The sequence below is a fragment of the Pyricularia grisea genome, assembly GCF_004355905.1.
Source record: "Pyricularia grisea strain NI907 chromosome Unknown Pyricularia_grisea_NI907_Scaffold_8, whole genome shotgun sequence".
Classification (NCBI taxonomy): Eukaryota; Fungi; Ascomycota; class Sordariomycetes; order Magnaporthales; family Pyriculariaceae; genus Pyricularia; species Pyricularia grisea.
The window spans coordinates 860,685-875,849 of NW_022156721.1; the positions used below are offsets into that span (position 1 = coordinate 860,685).

Below are 15,165 nucleotides of genomic sequence, written 5' to 3' on the forward strand. Positions count from 1 at the left end.
TTGTTAATAATTTGTAATTAATTCCTAATTATTCCATTAATAATTTTCAAAATTTTAATGTAAAAAAATTTGTTTTTATCCGTAATAATATTTTTTGGTAATCCGTAATTATTAATAATTATTCGTAAAAATAGATAGGCGATTTTTTCGATATTATTATTTTTTTTATATAATAAAAAATAAATATATTTAATAAATTTATCCATTATAATTAATATATTATTATATTTGGTTCGTGTAAATGGTTTTTAAAAGGTGGTAATTTAACGATAAAATCCATTATAATAATTTACCAAACCTTATTAGGGGTTGGTAAAAATTATAATAATTTATAAGGTTTATATTTTGCGGATTTATTTTTAACGTAAAATTCGCAATTTTTAATGGTTTTTCGTATTCTTTATCGTATTTTTTTAAAATTATAATATTGTTTTAACCGTTTCCATATTTTGGAAATTTTTTAATGTCCGTAGGCTTTATTTTCGTGGATTTTCCGTTATTTTTTGGTATAATTATTATATTTATTATTATAAAATTCCGGTATATTAATAAAAGGTTTTTATTTTCGTTTATTATAAAAATAACGCGTGTTTTTTTTGGTATAATATTTTCGTGGTTTGGTTTTCGGTTAAAAACGTCGGCTCTGCCGTTTTTTATTTTTTTCGGTAAATAATTTTAAAATAAAATTTTAATAAAAGTTTTAACCATTTAATTTATCGTTTATTTAATATTTTATTAATGGTAAAATGGATTAGGTTTTTAGGGTCCGTGTAAATTAACATTTCGTATTTAATTCCGGATAATTGGGATTTTTATTTTTCGAATATTCGAATAATAACCATTAATTCTTTATCGTACATTTGGTAATTAAATTTTAATTTATATAATTTTTATAAAAAAAAACGTAAAAATGCAATTTTTTTTTTCGTTTTATTGGTTTAATTATCCTTTAATTTCGAAAAATTTCGTTGGGTTTAATATTTTGAAAATCGATTTTCGGGTTATTACGTTTTATAATTACTTAAAAGTTTATTATATTTATTCCGTCCATTGGAATTTTAAATTTTTTTTAATTATATTGGTTAATAAAATGGTAATCGCGCCGTATTTTTTAATAAATTTTTTGTAAAAATTTATAAATTCGAAAAAGGTTTAAACGTTTTTTACGTTTTGCGGTTAAAATTATTTTTTTATTGTTTGGATTTTTAATTTTTCCATTTTTATTTTTCTAAAAACGATAATATATTTTAACAAATTTATTTATTTAATGTAAAAAAAAATATTTTTTTAATTTAATTAAAAATTTAACGTTTTATAATTTTCGTAAAACCGTATAAACGTATTTTTTATATTTTTCCAATATTTTAGAAAAAATAAAAATATCGTCCAAATAAATAACGACGAAAATATTTAACCATTTTTTAAAAACGTGGTTAATTATGGTTTAAAAAATTATTAAAACGTTAATAAAACCGAAAAATATTATTAAATATTTATAATATTTTCGTTTGGTGCGAAACACGGTTTTCCATTTTTCGTTTTTTTATACGAATTAAATTATATGTTTTTTTAAAATTTAATATTGTAAATTATTATATTTAATAAAATATTTTTCGGAGTTTTTTTATTAATGGGAATGGGTAATAATTTTTAATAATAATATCGTTTAATTATTTGTAATTTACGTATAATCGTAATTTTCCGTTTTTGTTTAATACGAAAAAAATTGGGTATTTTATTGGTAATATCGATAATTTAATATAACCTTTTTCGAAATTTTTTGCAAAATATTCGTTTAATATTTTTATTTATATTAAATTTAAACCGTACATTTTGTAAAATTTTGGTTGGATTTTTTTTTAAATAGTATTTTATAGTTAAATAAATTATATTCGGGTAATTTTATTTCGAATTTTCGGTTAAATAATCGTATATAAATTTGGTATTTTTTTGGAATTTTGCTATTTTTAGTTTATCCGTTTATATTTGGTATTATGGAATTGGATTGGTTTTAATTTGTAAATAATCGTTTTTTTTCCAATATTAGCTCCGGGTTTAATCGTTTTTTTCGTAAATACGCCATTTATTTTATTTAATTTGTCCGTACCTTATATTTTCTATATAAACTTTTATATATTGTAAATTGTTTAATAATTAGGTGTTTTTTTTAATAAATTTGGCAGGTTATCCAATTTATTTTGGGGTTATTTTTCCTAAATTAGGGAGTTTTTAAAATTATATTTTTATTTTTTATTTCCGTAATATTTAAAATAATTTATTTTTTTCGTCCGTAATTTTTTATCCAAAAATATACGGTTTTTATTTTAATAATATCGTTCCCGTATAAAATTTTTTTTTTCCACGGTTTATAATTAATATAATTTTTCTTTTATTATTAAAATATTTATCGTTCCGTTACAATTTTTCGTAATATATAATTATTTTATATTTTATTATCGAAAAATATTCGTATAAATTTTTTATCAAATTATATATTAAAAAATATATATTCGTATTTTATTACCGTATTTTACGTAATATTTAGGGTTTTTTATTTCGTTTTTATTATCGCCGTTCGGTATTTTATACCGTTTGGTTTTTTAATTTTTTAACTTATTAAATTTGCGTTTTGGGTTTTTATTTTTTTATTTCGGGGTGCGAAACTGTTTTTCGTTTTAATTTTATCGAATAAATATTTGGTTAATATAAATATTTTATACGCGTTCGTGGGCGTTTATTTATTTTTTATTTTCGGGTTCCATATAATTTTAATTATGGGTGCAAATATTTGGTATTATTATTTTCGCGCGTACCAATCCTATATTTTGGTTAATATATGGATTTTATATATATTACGGGTATATTCGTACCATGGAAAATTAAATTGGTTATAATATATTATAAAATATTTATCGTATAGCGTAAAAATAATTACTGGTTTATTCCGTAATTTAATTTTAATTTCCCAATTTAATAATTTTTTAATTATATAAATTTTGCTAATTTTTATAATTAATCGTCGTCGAAAAAAGAAATTATGGTAAATTTTTTTATTTAAATGGATTTTATAATTATTTCGAAAATATTTGGCCCAAAAAATACGTGAATATTCCGGATATTTAATATTAAATATTGGGTGGTTTTTAAACGTAGGATTTGGGTTTTTTAAAGATTTTACTTTTATTATACCGGATTATATCCTGGAAATTAAATTGATTAATCGTTTCGGTATAAATTAATTTATTTTTTAACGTATTTATAAAAATTGTTGGTTTTTTCCACGTTATAACGGTTAAAATTACCTTTTTTTCGTCGTTTAAACCTTTTTTTAAAACGTTATTAAAAAGAATTTCCGTTAAAAATTGGTTGGTTATTTTAATACGGTGGGTTTATTCCAATAATTTTGTATTGGATTTTTTTAAAACGTTTAAATTTGTAAATTCGAATAATATGGCGTTTTATCGGTGTAAATTGGTTAATGGCCTTATTTTTGTAAATATTCGGTTTTTTATTACCAATATTTAAATACCTTTTAATTTTTAAAAATATTATTTTATATCCATTTTAAAATTATTATAAATTATATAATTATCGTCGTAATAAATGGTCTAATTTATTAAATTATATTAATTAGGCTGTATTTATTGGTGGTTTATAACGTTAAATCCCTATATTTTTTCGGGTTTACCCCTAAAATCGAAGGTAAAACCGGAAATATTATTTTAATTTTTAGGGCAATTTTTGGCAATATGTTTTATTTTATTATATTTAAAATATTTACCATTTTTGGGGTTTTTGCGAGGTTTTTTATATTATATTGCGTTAAAATTTATAAATCCGTTATACGTTCCGTATAAAATATTATATTAACGAGGCGATTTAAAATATTAATATTTACGTCCGGTATTAATTTATCGCAAAATTAATTTTTATATATTACGTTTTTCGCGTCGTTCCAGCTTTTTTTCGTATTATTAATTATTAATTTTAATTATTAATTTTACATATTTAATTAAAATATCGGGTCGTTTTTTTTTAATAAATTCGTTTTTAATTTTTTTTTTAAATTTTATATAAAAACGTGCTATTAAAATTTCGGGGCCTTATAACAATTTCACGGTAATTTATCGAAATTTACTGGTATATTTAAATACCGCTTTAATTTGGGTAAAACGTATTAATTTACGTTTAACCGTATATTTTTCGTTTAAATTACAAAATATTCCCCTAAAATATTTTTCGAAATTATCGTAATCGTCGAAAATACGGTTAATTTTAATTTTACGGTTTTCTTTTTATAATCCAAATAATTTCGTAATATAGGTTTAAATTAGGTAAACGCGTCGTTTTTTAAAAATAAGGTTACGTAAATAATTTTATTAAAATATAACTAAACCCGGATTCCCGTAAAAAATCCCTATAAAATATTTATAATACCGTCGAAAGGCGTAGGCAAAAAATATTTAATATTATTTTTATTAATTCGGTTAATTTATTCGATTATTTATTCCTAAAATTGTCAATTCTCGGTTTAAAACGTCGTAATTATTTAACGTAAAATATTATAATTAAAATATCAGGGTAATTTATTTTTATAATAAAATATAGTGGGTCGAAACAATTAAACGTTTTAATTGGTAATTAAATATTTTTAACAATTGGGGTAAAATTATAATCGGTTTTAAATAAATATTAAAATTAATTAAAGTTTAATTGCTATTAAATAATCCTAAAATCGAATTTATTTATATGGTAATAAATGCGTTTTATATAAATTGTGGTTTTAATCGCGATATATTTAATATATTCCATAACCGATATATTATTTATTTTGCTATATTTAATATGCGATATATTAATTATATCTCTTTTTTGGCGATCACGTGATGTTACGTGTTTTTTCCTTTATGTAATCCGGTTTCTGCCGGTCGGTGATTTTTTTGGATGAATGTCGTCAGGAGGGGTGTGATCCCACCTGGCCTCTTTGGTACCGGCCCAACTATCTGGTCGTAACAGATATACAGGAGACTACATTATTAAAGTACTATGCTCCTTCCTTGAAAGATTGAAGATTAGTGGGATAAACAATGGGTACAGAAGTTTAAGCATTGCGCTCTATATTATACCTGGACAGGGAGTACTGCCTTCTTTCATTAAAGGTAGGGTAGTACAAGATGAGCGGATCTGAGATGTTAATAGTCTGCCTAAGAGCATAAAGGCCAATAAGGTGGTAAGCTCTATAGTTAACATGTCATTTCGGTCCTCTAGTGATATTGAGCGAGGCATTTTAGGTCAACACAGCAGTAAAAAGGCCTGCGAACACTCTTTTTGAACTGGGAGGCTCACGATAATTATAAGTACACTGGCTAATTCTGCACACAGTTGCATATATCAGAAAGAAGTCAAACTAGCCTACAGTGTCAAGCTTTATCTCTTTGCCATGACAAGAAAACTTGAACTTTGCAAGACCAAAACCAGCACGAAGATGCTTCCTATTCCATTCTCCATCCTTTTCATCGCGGTTGCTGTGACTGAACATATAAAACCCGTTGTTGATTATAGTGGGAACGCGCCCACGCCTGCCCAGCTCTGCGTCCTGCTGCTACAGAAGCTAATCATGACCCAATTGCAATCCTTAAGACTCATCAAAACGATCAAACAGCTCCGATGCTGTAGTCAATAGCCGGCTGGCAGTTCAATTGAGAGATTTTGTGCAGACAAGATCGGTGCTGTCAGGATGAAGGGAGAATTACGTGGTACTAATTGCTCGTAGTACCCATGCTGGATTGGTGGCTACCTGGCCAGGTAATGTAGGTCTTGTTGTTAATAATTTCCAGATACTTGTTTCCAGCAATGACAAGGAACTTACAGGCAAGAGGTTCTCCGGTAAAGGGTTGAATAAGCTACCTATTGAATTTGATAAAACTAGGACTGTAACTATTCGTACTGGAGCGCCATTGGCCGCGAGCGAGCAAACTGTACAACTTGAGGGTTTTACCCAAGTTCCGGTCTAGGGGTTTTGGCGCATTAAAAGTACCTGTATGCCAATAGCGAGTCGTATTGTACACTAAAAAGTGGCCTACATGTCTACTGCAAAACGCCTATCATACACACCAAACAGCAGCCGACAGCCAGGCATGCTGGAACATGACATAGCGCAACCGTTCGTCTTTGTCAAACGCTTCGCAAAACATTTAAACCCTTAAACAACCCCCCCCCNCCCTAGCAATTTCCCCTCCCACTGACTGGCTGCATATGCAGCTTGATATATGAATCAATTTCATAATATGCGACGCCCATGACTAACAGCGCGATCCCCGGCCGGAATGTTCAAAATTCTTGACTCGGTGGTACGGCGTAACATTAGAAACACGTATAACCAACCTATAAAGTGGGTCTGTTCAACCATCGTTTTTAATATATAGCCTTCAACTGGGCTTCTTGTTGCTGATCTTGGTTGTCTTTATAAGTTTTTTACTGATTGTGTTTAGATTTAAAGTTTCATCCCGCAACATTTCTATCCAACATTACCTTGTTTGACGGAATGGACACAGCCCGGGAACCGCAGCCTTTAGGGCTTGCAAACATCAGCTTTACATTACGTCCTTTCGTTTATATCGCTGCCGCAATTTTGCTTTACGTTTCTGTTGCCCGTCCCATTTACAACATTCTTTTCCACCCCCTTAGCAAATATCCCGGTCCTAAGTTGTGGGCGGCATCGCGAATCCCCCACGCCTGCGCCGTTTTCAGCGGCCGTAGCCACCACAAAATGGTCGAACTTCACCACCGCTACGGCGCCATCGTTAGAATTGCACCAAACGAACTTTCCTTCGCCCGGCCCGATGCCTGGAAAGATGTTATGGGCTATCTCAGACAAGGTCAGCCGGAAAATTCCAAAGACCCGATTGCGTATCACGAACAAATGGGTAGTCTTATTACAATGGAGCGAACAAGACACGGACAAATACGCCGCAGTTTGAGCCACGGGTTTTCTGCCAGGCGAATGTTTGAACAGCAGCCTTTGATCCAAAAATATATTGATCTTTTATTTGAAAAGTTACACTCCAATTCCGACAACGGAACACAATCGCTCGACATCGTTGCCTGGTACAACTACACCACTTTTGACGTTATCGGCGATTTGACCTTTGGCGAATCGTTCCACTGTCTCGAAAATCACGATTTACATCCATGGGTCAAAATCATTTTTAAAAGCATTAAAGGAATGATATTGTTCAACGTCAGTCGCCATTTCTTCAGTTCCACAGACACGGTAGTTCGCAAGCTTCTGCCCTTCGTCGCGGAGGCCGGTCAACAGCACGAAGCCTTGATTTTCAACAGGGTGAGCAAACGATTGGAAATGAAGACGGACCGGCCCGATTTTATGGATTCTATGAGGCGTCAGGATGTTACGACAATGACGATGGATGAAATTTGCAAAACCTCGGGCACAATAATCATTGCCGGGTCCGAGACCACCGCCACCGTGCTTTCGTTCGCCACGTACCTCTTGTGCAAACACCCGGAAATCTGTACCAAAGCAGTGGCTGAGGTTCGCGCGGCTTTTGCAACCGAGCAGGAGATCGACGCCGTGCGTGTGCAGCATCTGGAATACCTTTCAGCCGTTCTGAACGAGACTATGCGCTTGTACCCTGCGGTGCCATGGAGCTTGACCAGACGAACCCCTCCGGAGGGAAACATGGTGTGTGGGGATTTTATTCCGGGCGACGTGAGTATTTATCCCTTTTAAACCCCAGAGATAACATCTAGTGAAGGAAGAAGAAAAACGTTTGAGTGCTCCGTGTTAAACATTTCGCTTACAACTCTCGACCAGTGTTTGTTGACCATTTCCCAATGGACGATGGCTCATTACGAAAAGAACTTTGCTCAACCCGAGATATTCGCCCCGGACCGGTGGCTCCCAACAGCCAATGCCATTTTCAAGAACGATAAAAAAATGGCCTTCCAGCCTTTCTCCCACGGCAGTCGAGACTGCATTGGAAAAAAGTAAGTTGCTTCCCAGTTACCACTTCGCAAAACAGAAACGAAAGACAAAAGCTAACCGTTCGATGAACCACTCGACAGCTTGGCGTATACCGAAATGCGCATTATTTTGGCCCGCATGCTTTGGAACTTTGATATCCAGCTGGACAATCGCAGCGAGAACTGGGCCGATAATATGCAGGTCTTTGGCTTGTGGGACAAACCACCCCAATATGTTTACCTCAAACCCCGAAAGGTTGAGGTATAAAGGACACTGCGAGGATAGGGTACGGCCGTTCAGGGTCCAAGTTATATTTGTTGAAGTCTCGAACGAGAAAGCCTTTTTCTGAATCACAAGCATACTGTATGCTAGAATTAAAGCGCAATATTGAAAAGGAGGAATTCCGTCCCTGGACCAAACCTTCTCGCAGCTTGCAACGTCTGTAAATTAATTAGTGGTTTTATTTCATTAAAAATTCGATTTTCGATTGTTGAATTCCGGTATTTTTATAAATTTATGCGGATATTATTTTACGTTTAGCTTTAAACTGTTATAAATTATATAATTATCATCGTAAGAGGTGGCCCAATTTATTAAACTGTATTATTCGGGTTTAATCTCAGGGCTTATCCCTAAATTAGTTTCAGTGCTCAGACTAGACCGGGCGGGCCTGAAGTGGTCATCTCTCTTTTGCTCTTATAACCTTTATGACAATCCAACCAAATGCCCGATACAGGCCGAGTTTGGTACGTATATAAGACCAAAAAGCCGCTTTTCAATGGTATAATATATATATTTGTAACGCTAATAATAATCGAAATATTAAAGATAATATATATTTGTTATTTTTATTGTTTAAAATTCGAATTTAAATGTAATAAATATAAGGTAAAATCCATTAAATAAATTAAAATTTGAATAATATTTAGAATTTTAGTTTGAATGTATAATATATTCGGTTAATTTTATACGATTTTTTAAAGTAAAAACCATAAAAACGTATATTAAATTAAAATTTAATTTATAATATTTTTAATTAATGAATAAAAAAATAAAAAATTTTAACTGGTAATAAAAAAGTAAAAACAAAATCACGAATTTTTTTGAATTTGTATTTAAAGTTTTTTATATTTAAATATTTTTTTAAAAAATCCCCATAGTAAAGTTTTACTAATAAAATTTTTAAATAAATATTTAAATATAAAGAATTTTATAATTAAAGCCAAAAAAATTCGTAATTTCGTTTTTATTTTTTTATTATTAGTACGATTTTTTTATTTTTTTATTTATTAACCAAAAATATCATAAATTAAATTTTAATTTAATATGCGTTTTTATAATTTTTATTTTAAAAAATCGTATAAAATTAACCGAATATACTATACACTCAAACTAAAATGCTAAATATTTTTTAAACTTTAATTTATTTAATGGATTTTACCTTATATTTATTATATTTAAATTCGAATTTTAAACAATAAAAATAACAAATTTATATTATCTTTAATATTTCGATTATTATTAGCGTTACAAATATATATATTATACCATTGAAAAGCGGTTTTTCGGTTCTATATACGTACCAAATTTGGCCTGTATCGGGCATTTGGCTGGATTATTATAAAGGTTATAAAAGCAAAAGAGAAATGACCACTTTAGGGCCCTGACCACTTTAGGCCCGCCCGGTTTAAACCCTAGTCTCAGGGCTTATCCCTAAACGCGAACTCCACCAATTGAGCCGCGTGGCTCAATTCGTAGCTTTGCTTGTACCTGTGGGTCCAACCAAAAATTACTCTGGTTCAGGTCTAAGGACAATTTATTTATTTTGGGCTTAAGTGGAAGTAATTTCGCCAATTCGGCGACCGACATTCCGTTATAATTAATTAAATAAAAATCGCAAAAATAAAAAATTTGTACGTTGGATATAGGAATTAACGAAATAATTAACAACGATTTATTTTATATTTTTAATCGTTATATTGGTCGAATTGGGATATGGGTGCCCTTAATTTTCAAGTGGAGGTTGGATTTTTAATAAATTTTTGATTTTTTTGATTTTTTTTAATTATATTTTTATTTCTGAATAAAATTTCAAATTTTTTGCACGTGGGGGGTGGTATATACGTATATATTATATATACAAATTTTGGTTAATATATTATGTAATATAAGGTGTTAAATATTCGAATAGGTAAAATATTTAATATTTTTAATATATTTTATAATCGAAACGGGTTTATAATTTTACCAATTTTAACGATATTAATACTAAAATTTTAACAGTTATATAACCGGTATAAAGAAACGTCCACGTTGAAATTTTTTTAAATATTATTTAAATTGCGTAGTTTATATTCAAATTTAATAAATTTATTAATTTTTAAATTTTATTTTATATTTATTTTAAGTTAAATAAAAAAATAAACGTTGTTAAACTATTATATATATTAAACTTAAAGGTTTATTATACCGAATTATATTTTTATAAAACCTTTTATTAATAAATATATTAATTATTAAATATTTATATAAATTATTAGATTTAATGTATATTTATATAAATAAAAAATTAACGAACGATAATTTGGAAAAAAAATTATACGTGGATATTAATATAAATATACTTATTATTTTATAAAAATAAAAAGTTTATATATATTATTATTTATATATAAATTTTTAAATAGGGCGTTAAAAATAATAATATTATTATTTATTTTTATATTTATTTACTTATATCGATAATAAATAAAGGGTTTTAACCATTAAATAGCCCCAATTTTAAATTTTATACCAATATTTTTTTTATATTTATACGATTTTTATTTAATTAAATATTCATAAATAAAAGAATATATAACATTTTTACTATATCGCTATTACACGTACAGTGCATGCACAGTGCGTATACTGTGCGATAACCTCCATTTGCGGCGATAATCGACAATATATCCTTAAATAGTCTCAGGGCTTATCCCTAAACGCGAGCTCCACAATTAAGCGTGGCTTAATCGTGGTTTTATTTGTACCTGTGGGTCTAACCAAAGATTATTTTGGTTTAGGTTTAAGGATAATTTATTCATTTTCGTCGCAAGTAGAGGTAATTTCGGCAATTCGGCGACTAACACTCCGTTATAATTAATTAAATAAAAATCGTAAAAATATACGGTTTGTACGTTGGATATAACAATTAGCAAAATAATTAATAACGATTTAATTTATATTTTTAATCGTTATATTGGTCGAATTGGGATATGGGTGGCCTTAATTCGCAAATGGAGGTTGGGTTTTTAAAAAAAATTGAAATTTTTTGATTTTTTTTAATTATATTTTTATTTTTAAATATAATTTTAAGATTTTTGTACGTGAAGGGTGGTATATACGTATATATTATATATTTAGATTTTTATTAATATATTACGTAATATAAAGTGTTAAATATTCGAATAGGTAAAATATTAAATATTTTTAATAAATTTTATAATTGAAACGGGTTTATATTTTTACCAATTTTAACGATATTAAAACCGAAATTTTAACGATTATATAACCGGTAAAAACAAACGTCCACGTTTAAAAACTTTTTTATTATTATTAAAATTGCGTATTTTATATTTAAACTTAATAAAATTTATATATTTTTAAGTTTTATTTTATATTTATTTTAATTTAAATAAAAAAATTAACGTTTTTTTATTATTATATATAATTAATATAAAAGTTTATTATATCGAAATTTTTTATTATAAAACCGTTTATTAATAAATATATTAATTATTAAATATTTATATAAAATATTAAATTTAACGTATATTTATATAAATAAAAAAATAACGAACGATAATTTGGAAAAAAAGACTGTACGTGGGGGCTAATATAACTATACCAATTATTATTTAAAAATAAAAAACTTATATATATTATTATTTATATATAAACTTTTAAATAGGGCGTTAAAAATAATATTATTGTTATTTAATTTTATTTTAATTTATTTATAGCGCATATAAATATAAGGTTTTATTTTTCAAAAAGCCCTGATTTTAGGCTTTATACTAATATTTTTATTTTATTTTTACCATTTTTATTTAATTAAATATTTGTAAATAAAAAATATACAGTTAAAAAACTATATCGCCGTTGCGCATATAATACACGTACAGTATGTGCACAGTGCGTACACTGTGCGATAACCTCCATTTGCGGCGATAATCGATAATATGTCCTTAGACTAGAACGGGCGCGATCTTTTTGGCCAATTTAATTGGCCGAAAAACCGTATGGCTAAAAGGTACATGGAGCGCCCGGTCCACCCTGCAACGTAGGTAGTCTCAGGGCTCATCCCTGAACGCGAGCTCCACTAATTAAACCGTGGCTCAATTCGTGGCTTTACTTATACTTGTAAGTCCAACTAAAAATTACTTTGGTTTAGGTTTAAAAATAATTTGTTTATTTTCGTCGCACGTGGAAATAATTTCGACATTTTAAATAATTTTACTCCGCAATAATATTGCAACGGCGTATAATACAAACAATTAAATATATCGTTAAAAATAGGAATTAGCAGGGCTTTTACCCAAAATTTAAAAAATTACCATACCCCCGTTTAATTAAAAATTTAATATAGGCCTTTTTTAATTTGCAAATAAAGGTTAGCCCTTCCCAAACCTTAAATAATATCGATATTAACCCCTTATTTTATTTTAACCGTTTAAAACCTTTTAAAATTAATATATAGAAAATCGTAAAGGCGAAATTAATACCCATATACAAATATATTTACTAATAAATAAAGGAATTTATTATTTTTAATTCGTAGGGTAATATAATAATGTATTTACGGTATAATCCCCAAAAAAAAAAATTATTATTCCCCCAAATTTTTCGTTATATCGACGAAATTATATATATACCATACCTAAATATTTTTCCGTATATACTTTTTTTTTAAACCAAATTAACGTAATTTCAAATAACCCTAATTTCGTTACCGGTTCGAACCACGGTTTAATTATTATTAATATTTTTCCGGAATTATATAAATAAACCAAAATATTAAATAACCCAATATTCCAATACAAATTTATTTTTTTAATTATTATACGTTTTTTAAATATATAAATATTACCCAATATCCCCCCGCGAATTTTTTACTACGATTAAATTAATTATATATACCGCGTTTTTTACTATATAGCAAATATTATATTATTCGCGAAAACGGATTACGGTAAAAATTTAATATTATAAACCATATCCGTTATTCGGAATAACGCGATTATTATCCAAATAATCCTATTAAATAAATTGGGGAAAAAATAATTCCGTAATATATAACGGTATTCCGCCGTTAACCCTAAATTAATCGATTAATTTATAATAAACGTAAATATAAATACCCCGGACCAATTACCAAAACTAACCGTTTATAATATAATAATTTTTAAAATCCGTATATTGTTTACAAATATATATATATTTTATTAGGTCCAAAATAAATTACCAATTACCGATTTTTTAAATTTTTACGAAATCCTATTTTTTACCAACGTATCGCGTTATTTGCCATTAACGAATTTTATATAATTTTATAATAAAAAATTTTTAAAAAAACGTTTTTTATATTACGTATAATTCGTTTAATTATACCAAAAACCGTACCTTTATTTAAATATACCGCAATTTTTACAATAAAAATTAAAGCTTATATTTTCGACCAATTTTATTATAAAAAAATAATATAATTTGTCCGTATTCCCTTTAATAAACCCAATATAAAAATTATAATATAATATTTGGAACGTAAATTATTCGCTAATAATTATAGGCGTTTTTTTTTTTTAACCGCGGATATTACCCTATTAACCGCTTTCCAAATCCCTAAAATTATCGTATATATAAATAATAAAAACCGTATTATTTAAATACGTTAATTTTTAATAAAAAACCTTATTTTCCGGGGTTTTAATAAATAAAACGCTATCAATATTATTATTCGGTACGATTTATTTATATTAAAAATCGATAAAACCAAAATCTATAAAAACTTTTCCAAACCGGAATCCAAAATCCGAATTATATTTGTAATTTTATTTTTGGGTATAAATATAAATATATAAAACGTAAAACGCGTAATATAATATAAAACGTTAATATTAAACGACCCCGCGGACCTATAATAAAAATTTGGAAAAACCGTACGCGGGCCCAATTTTAAAAAAACCGCATATTTTTTTACGTTTTATTAATATTTCGATATTTAAAATTTAACCGCGAAATATAAACCAATTAGGTTAAAATTTACCGCCAAACTAGCCAAAATACCCGTAATATTACGAAAAAATGGCAATAATTTACAAATTATATAATCGAATTTTTCGACGTATTTATAAACGCGATTTTTCCCTATAAATTTCTAAAATATACCTAAATTAAATTTAAACGAAAATAATAGTTTATAACCGGTAAAATCCCCCCAAACCGGCTTTTTCGGTATATTTAAACTATAAATTCCTTTTTATTAATCGTTATAGGATATAATTAATAAAAAAAAATTAAAATAATAAATACCAAATATATACGTTTTCGCGAATATTTTTTATTTTCGGCGCGTTATTTTAAATTTTATATAAAAAATAATACTACCCGATATAATAAATTATTTTGAAAATTATTATAACGTTTATTAGTATAATATCGGGGTTTTGCCAATTTTACCTGCAAAAAAATAACCGTATAAATTGCCCAAAAAAAATTCCAAAAAAACCTATATATTTTAACAATTAGAAAAATGGGGTACCCATTTCGTAATAATTACGTTATTTTTAAACCCGCGATATTTATATAATTTACTTTTATAATTAATATTATTACAATTAAAAACTGGTATTTTTACCAAAATATTTATTTATTTTTATAATAAGGTTTGGACGAAAAAAGATTTATTAGAATATTTTTTAATTATATAATTATATTTATAATTTAAATAATACGGCGATTATTTTTCAGCTAAATTCCCCAAAATTTACAAATATAACGTAAAAAATTACAAATCCTATATCCAAAAAAAACGGGCGAAAAGGCGCGGAAATATAAATATTATAGGATTTTCGCAACCGGCCAATTAAATAAATAATTGAAACGGAAAAAAGCGGCGCAAACGATAACGGACCAAATAATAA

The 15,165-nt window shown here is 27.5% G+C and overlaps 1 protein-coding gene across 1 annotated transcript; it reads left to right on the forward strand.

The window, feature by feature from the left end:
* Positions 1-6,769: 6,769 nt before the first annotated feature.
* PgNI_12058 (uncharacterized protein) lies at positions 6,770-8,251 on the forward strand (the record flags this gene model as incomplete). Its single annotated transcript, XM_031132015.1, has 3 exons — positions 6,770-7,729; positions 7,835-8,007; positions 8,086-8,251. 3 exons carry the CDS (start codon positions 6,770-6,772, stop codon positions 8,249-8,251), a joined length of 1,299 nt encoding a protein of 432 aa, XP_030977109.1.
* Between the last annotated feature and the right edge of the window lie 6,914 nt (positions 8,252-15,165).